The sequence below is a fragment of the Mastacembelus armatus genome, chromosome 23, assembly GCF_900324485.2.
Source record: "Mastacembelus armatus chromosome 23, fMasArm1.2, whole genome shotgun sequence".
Taxonomy (NCBI): domain Eukaryota; kingdom Metazoa; phylum Chordata; class Actinopteri; order Synbranchiformes; family Mastacembelidae; genus Mastacembelus; species Mastacembelus armatus.
The window spans coordinates 15,163,878-15,171,241 of record NC_046655.1 but is presented as its reverse complement, the minus strand read 5'-3'; the positions used below and the strand labels follow the sequence as shown (position 1 = coordinate 15,171,241).

General features: G+C 40.7%; 1 protein-coding gene across 1 annotated transcript; it reads right to left on the bottom strand.

Moving 5' to 3' along the window:
- Positions 1 to 1,585: 1,585 nt before the first annotated feature.
- Positions 1,586 to 6,426, bottom strand: LOC113142061 (interferon gamma-like). The gene is made up of 4 exons (XM_026326819.2): positions 6,087 to 6,426; positions 5,280 to 5,351; positions 2,946 to 3,233; positions 1,586 to 2,394 (listed from the first exon to the last, which is right to left on the bottom strand). The coding sequence occupies exons 1-4, from the start codon at positions 6,207 to 6,209 to the stop codon at positions 2,236 to 2,238; spliced, it is 642 nt and encodes a 213-aa protein (XP_026182604.1). The 5' UTR covers positions 6,210 to 6,426; the 3' UTR covers positions 1,586 to 2,235.
- Between the last annotated feature and the right edge of the window lie 938 nt (positions 6,427 to 7,364).

The following is a 7,364-nucleotide window of genomic DNA, read 5'->3' as shown; positions in this document are numbered from 1 at the left end:
TGTCTTTATTCGTCTAGGTTTTAATTTATAACTGCTCCTCATTTACCACCTCCAGTTTCTCTATATCTTTATTTTTATGTTTGGACAATTGTGTACCAACTAACTGTGTTAAATAATGAGTTTATTTAATATCTGACAGTAAAAATAACATCGAACGCGTCCAAATCAACCAGCAAATGCATGGAGTTCCCCAAGGCTCAACTGTTGGGCCTTTTCAATTCAACATTTACATGCATTATCTTTGCAAAACAAAAAAATATATTAACTATACAAAACAATAAAATGTCTTATAATTATACAGACAAAACACAAATGTACTTAGCTGTTGCAGAACAAGTATAGTATTATTGATTAACCAAGTGAACTGTTCCCAGACCTCTGCAAGTACAATGTTATTATTGGTGATAATTTTGGAGGTGGCAATAAAGGACCTTGATTTATACATTTGTGCTGAACTTGAGTTTATGTTTTGAGTTACTTTCAGGCACTGCTTTACACTGATGTCCTGTCTTGTTAACGTCTCCACATTATTTTAACTTCTTTGACAGAAACAGCAAATATTTAAATCTTTTAAAAATATGAAAATATTTTCTTTGTTGGACTATCGTGTTTACTGACCACACACAAACACACAATGCTGCATCTCCAGCTGCTTTGGGGAAGCACAGCTCAGGTTCTTAGAAGTCACAGCCTCACACACCAAACACACAGAGCATTCAGGATGCATTGTGGGTAAGGACTGCAGTTACAGTAAAAGAAGTACTTGCTATTTACCAGAAGTGATGTCACAGGAAATGATGTATCAGTTGTGGGTTGGTGGGAGGACTAGGGTCTGAGTTTTTGTAGCTGCAAAAATGCGTCGACCAACATGTCTGGCTGCAGAGAATTGTGATATCTGAGCTGCAACAACAAATGTTTTGTTATAGTTTTTGTATTGAAATGTCAGTTAAATGCAAGATCCAGACCCTTTGCCAACAGTTGAAAATAACTCAAAACACAAACTCAATTTCAGCACAAATGTACAAATCAAAGACCTTTTGATTTTCTTCTACTTTATACTTTACATGTTTTGACAGGTATAGTTACTTTGCAGTTTAGGATTTGACATAAAGATATGACACATCTATAAGACCAGATACAACACATTTCACCATATAAACTAGAGTCTAATTCTGCACCCAGTGCAGCGGTGTGGCTTCCTGCTGTGTTTTTAATAGTTTTTGGACAACAATAACAAATAAGTATTATAACTGGAGGTCTACGGCACAGATCGATAACCTGAACCAGGTTCTAGGTTCACACACATTACACCGACGACACCACATTCATTGTTACTGTCAGTTTCTGGATGGGATCTGGACTCAGTGACACACACACAACCCGCAGCACCATCCTTTAAAACTCTGTCTATGTTGGCTTTAAGGACAACAGGCCCCTAAAAGTGGTCAGAAGTTACATTTCTGCAACTGTTGTTGATCATGTGACATGAACTGCTATTTAAATGGACCTTGGGTGAGATTAATCAAATCAGTGACACCCTAATATTTCTACAAACCAAAACAATAATCAGAAAAAAAAGACAAACTATAAGTGAAGTTCATTTTATTTTATTGAATTTAATTTCTTATCTTATTTCTCCGCATGTGCCAATCAATAAATACATAATAAATAATCATCACAACAGGATTCAGCATTAAATAAACACCTTAAATATAAAATAAATACAGAAAACTACAACATGTCAGTATAACATAAAAATCCCTGAAGCTTATAGTACTTCTACCTCTACTGTAGAGTACCTGTACCACTGCAGTGAAGTACTTCAGTGCTGGACCTGCATGTTCAGAGGACTTGGAGTACATTTAAGTACATCAGTATTAAACTGCTGTACTTTGTACTGTAAACATTATCATTGTTACTCTCAGGCAGTACAGTGGAGAGTTGGCACAGTTTTATTCTCTAAAAAACATTTCACAGGGTCAAAGCACTAAGCTGCTTTCAAGTATCTTGCACCAAACTGCATAAACAAAAATATGAATTTAACAAAACTATATCTTTTACGCTTAGGCTGCTGGTTCACTGTTAATAAATATCTCTTTCATATTCTCTTAAAAATATTAAAATAGGCACACTGGCTTTAGGAGCACTTTTGGTTTTAAATTGTTAAATGTTAATATTATGTTTTCAAATAAATATTCTGCATCCGTGTTTTACTGTTACTGTTGTTTTTGCCTTTTAGTTGAATTGTTTTGTGGCTCTCAGACGAGATTTGGCCCTCCGTGCTTGCCGCCGTCGACGTCTCTTTTGCATCCGGTTGTCCGACAGTGAGCTCGCTTCCTCATACAGCCACGGCAGCTCCCACAATGCTTTGCTCTGGACGACAAGGTTGTCTACCTGCAGGAGACAGAGCGACGGAGAGAAATTTTACATTCACACATTCGAGAATGTGAGAAATTTGTCAAAGAATGATTGTGGGACATCATGTTTTAAAAGAGGACATCACAAAGTCCCAATAATAAATGATAACACATCATGTAGCTGCGTTTAAAAGCTTCCATAAAATCTAGAGTCAGACTTCTATGACCCTTTATGAGCTGTCCAAACGACTAAGGCTTAGTTGTAGTTACAGGACTTACAGTTGCTGCCCTATAAACCCTCCATGAGCCCAACTCTCCAGAAGCTGTACTCTGTACTCTACATAACTGTACTCAAAGGACCTATAAAACTTAAAAACATCGGTTCCAGCCCTGCATACATCCTGTCTCCTACAGGTATCTCCCATAAACCATAGGTCCAGTGCAGCCTGACATAGACCTTTCATAAGACTAGTCCTCTCCCAGGACTTCATTTAAATGCTACAAAAAGCACCAAAGATCCTCAATCTTCCTTGTGTATATCCTCCATCAGCTCTATGCAACAGTGTGTGTGTGTTTCTGTCTCTCTACCTGGATGTTTCTGAGGGAATATATCCCCTGCAGAAACTTCTCCTGCTCCTGGTAATTGTGTTTTCTCAGGTCGTGGATCATCTTCCGGATGTAGCTCAGCTGTGCTCGAACATCATTGCCCACGTCAGACCTGGCAACAGTGACACTGCTGGGGGCGCCGCTGACAGCAGCAACGGGATGAGCTTTGCCCTCGGATGTCTGGGGACCCGGAGTGGGCAGCTGGTCCAACATCTGGTCAATTAGCTTCTCGTACGTCTCCAGAACCCCACCCATAAACAACATCTTCACCTGAGAGAGAGAGAGAGAAACAAAGAACTAATGAAACACATTTGCTTTGTACTGTATGTTTCAGCTTGTTAAATGTGTCGTTGCACTTTGCACAGAAAAGATGCAGGTTTTTGTCAAGAAATGAACTGAAGAAAAATGCTGCATTAAGGGCAGGACATGAATCTAAAACAGTGACATGAGTAAATAAAGCAGGCGAAGTCATTTATTGTGTGGCCTGACAAACTCGTATTAGCCTTAACATGCTGAAAACGTCTCTCAGTGGAAAAAACTCCCACACAGGACGTAAACTAAGTGTCACAGAGGCCCTAAGGGGGAAGTCACTCGCTGCCTGTGAGACATGAACGTCACAGTCCAGCTAACGGGTTTAAACTCATCTGCATTCAAGTAGCCGCAGTTCACCTGAAGACTCACTTGGAAAATATTAACCAATCTGGGTTCTTTTGTTTTGGTCAAAAGGCTACAAAAATGTCTAGTGTGATCCAGTAAATATGTGAAACAGAAAGTGACCAAACCTTTTCCCTGAGCAGCAACAAACAATTTCTATAAGCATTTCTCTTTAAATGACAACCATTGATTGTCGCCTAAAATGGAATTTCACCCCAGATGAGTCACTCAACAGCTCGAGAGGGGAACAAATTTAAAAAAGATTAAATTTAGCAGCTGAGGAAAAAACTAAATGGGAAAACCCAAAGGGGTGTGTGTGGTGGGCGGCCGCTGCTAAAAGCCACTTTCTATAAAACACCCTTTTCCATGCGCGCCGCTGTAATACTTCAATATAACGAAAACTGAAGTCCTACACGGCAGATCCTCGTGCTGACGAAGAGCCCAACCTGATCCAAGTTCTGCAACTGGGCTAATATAATCCAAGTCTGCACAGTTTAGTTGGGGCGGACCCAGGATCTGAGCATAGACAAGTTTCTCCATAATGGCTGCTGATACTTTCCTCTACATTAGTGACATATCAAAGTTCACTTCAAAGTTCAATGGTGTTGCTCAGTCTAAATATTGATGATCTTTAAATCGTTATCTATGTTTCTTTAAAAATCTTTAGTTCTGAACCTGAACTCATTTCTATCTTATTCCATTTGTTTTAATGAGGCCAAGTTCAGTTTGCAGCCTGATCCAGTGCAACATGGCACATCACAGTCTAAGCTTTAATCGCTTTCTAAGATATTATGGTGTAAACAAGGAGCAACGCTGCAGGCTGTAACATGCAAACATCCTCAGGTCGGTCATAGTGGTTGAAGTCAGTTGTTTCCATGGTCGCTACTCGAAACAAACCATGAAGGGCCGTTGCATTACTGCTGGTGAAAAGTGAAAGTTTCATTTGGAGTCCAAGAAAACTTGCACAGAGGTTTCACAATGCAGAGCCAGCAGAAAAAACAGAAACCTCAACACAAACTCCAGCTCAGTAAAAAAAAAAAAACAAAACTGTTTGGTGACAGACTGAAACCAGAGGAAAACACCAGCCACCTGCTGACTCAGACAAAGATGGAGGAGCTCGACAGGACGCATGGAAAGCACCTTAAAAACATTCCTGTCTGTTATACACTCTCCAACACTGAATAATCCACATTCAACTGACTTAATACTCCTGAAACACTTTGGCACAGACACACAATGACCTAAATCACCTTGATCTGTCCCACTGATCAATTATGGCCCTTTCTCCCTGAGCTGTGTCTCCCAGGATGCCGCACTGAATGAACCATGTTGGGAAATAAGCTGCTGGAAACCAGTCTCCTCAGACACAGCCCTCCCTACCAACACAACACACTCTGTGCAGACTGAGCAAACTGAGATAAGGCCAGAGATCCTGAGATCCAGCAACTACAAGTGTGAAGTTTTACATCCTTGGTGCTAATTATTGAGCTTAGGACGTGCTGGCAGGTGTATCTGTTCAGGTTAGCTGAGCTACGCTAACACAGACATGGGTTCCAAATCAGGTTCCCCAAATGCTGAGCTACGCCTTGAAAGTTGTGGTTTAGTTTTAAGATTAAAGCCATAAAGTTTCTGTGTAGAGTGATCAGATGGACATTCATTTACCTCCATTCTGCCTTTCAGCAGGTCTCTGGGGAAAACAGGCTTCCCATCAAATCTGTATTTAGGTTGAATTTTCTGCAAAAACAAAAAAAAGAAAAGTTTTTTACGTCACATTTGTCAGAATAAAGAAGTTGATGTACATTTCATGCAAATAACGGTTCAAAAAGTGCAAAGATAAAATTACATTTTAAAAGCATATGAACTCATTCACACTTAAAACTGCAAACTGTTGTTATTGGTGGTGCATTCAAGGACAGTCGGACACCTCAGTTTTTAGAGCCATCTTGCTAGTTATGAGCTCTAATGTTAGATAATCAATAAAAGACAACTAATCAAACAAGCTGTTAAAAGAGACTTTGAAGAAACTTTGGGGGTTTTTTTTTCCTTTTGCATTTAAACTTTCCAAGAAATCCACTGTTAATGTGGGTGTTTGCTGCAAAAACCAGCTCAAAGGATGGAGAGTCCTTGAATGCAGCTGTCCTCTGCATCACCACATGACTAAACTACAATTTACATGAAGTTCACTAACTATCAGTCTGGATGTGGAGTATCTAATGTTTAGCATTGAATTAACACAGAAACACCAGAAAGGTCATTTAAACACAGAATAAGTGCAAAGTAAAACAAAGTTGAGTTTGCACATGTGTGTGGTGAGTAAGGAACACACACACACACACACACACACACACACACATCAACAAGAAGAGGAAACAGAGCGAGTAGCAGTATTTGTACAGCTGCACAGACTGATGCTACAGTACAGGCATCAGCAGGAGAAGTACTAAGAGGAGAAGTACCAGCAGGACTCACATAGTGCTGCAGGAGGTTCTGGATGGTCCAGTTCATCTTTGCCGGGGTGTTGAAGCCTCTGACGTGGCCCACAGACAGCCAGAGGGACAGACACACCACTGCCCTTGCAAATGCAACCTTCATATCACCACCTGTTAATGTCACACCGCCGTCCTATTAAACCGTCGGTTCGATTCCCAAGTCTGTCCGAGAGCCGGTTTTCAATCCCTGCCAGCCGAGCTAAGATCCTGTCTGACCGGTGATGTGACTCTGACTGTCGTGTCTTCTGCCCTGACGTTGGCTCAAACTGTTTGACTGTTTAACCAAAGCTTTTATTTATAACTCAGAGAGTGAGAGAGGTAAAAGGGCAGAGAGTCATAGACATGCACAGAGGAGAGAGAGAGCGTGATGCAGAGATGATCTAGGTGTGAAATTGTGGTTGTGCAGTTTCCTTTAAATCAACAAAGTTGAAGAAGAAGAAGAAGAAGTGGGTGAGGGGTCTTCCACTCATGCATGTTAAACACAAAGCTCACTGCTCATAATTACATCACCCAGTGAATTTTATGGGAATGAACGATTTTACTGGTCATACTGGAATTCTAATGGATTCTGATAGAGGCCTGCACTTGCATGTAACCCATTGGAGTGCACTGAGGTGCAAGCACAAGCCCGTGGAAAGCGCGGCACCTGAAACGTTTAGGTCGCAGCCCGCGTCGGAAATCATTCGATCCCGTAGAACTGTAATGGAAACCATTACAAACCCTGAGCCATCTATTGCTCCACTCGTTCTGCCGGGAACCGTGACGGGTTCTGACCAGAGTTTGGATTAGAACTGGAGCATATTACACCAACTAGAGACCAAACAGTCAGCTCAGTCATTGCTTCTAAAAACAGAAATCCTAAAAACAAAAACCTTTCAAAAGGAGGAAAGTAGCTGACAGCAGGATGGTGTGGGATTAAGTCAGAATTAACAAAAATGAGATTAGGTTCACCTTTATTGTCATCACACATGTACGAGGCACCGAAATGCAGTTGATGCAAGCATCTAACCAGAAGTGCAATTAGCAGCAAGTGCGGTATCTACAGTGTGTTTTAATTAGTCTGATAACACGACCAAACCTTTACTGGGGACTCATACAGAGAAAAACTCACTGAAACACCATCTGCTCTACTCAAGATGTAAAGCATTTGTTAGGGACTATTTTCAGCAGCGGACTGATATGTTTGGTGCTCTAATGAGTCAAAATTCACTAGAACAGCTGCTTCTGGAAAAAAAGAATCTACTGTATCAGACGTTTT

Coding starts and splice junctions, on each gene's coding strand:
- LOC113142061 (XM_026326819.2), bottom strand. CDS start 6,209: ATGAAGGTTGCATTTGCAAGGGCAGTGGTGTGTCTGTCCCTCTGGCTG. Junction 3,234..5,279: donor TGCTGAAAGGCAGAATGGAG/GTAAATGAATGT, acceptor TCTCTCTCTCAG/GTGAAGATGTTGTTTATGGG. Junction 2,395..2,945: donor ATTCCCTCAGAAACATCCAG/GTAGAGAGACAG, acceptor TGTCTCCTGCAG/GTAGACAACCTTGTCGTCCA.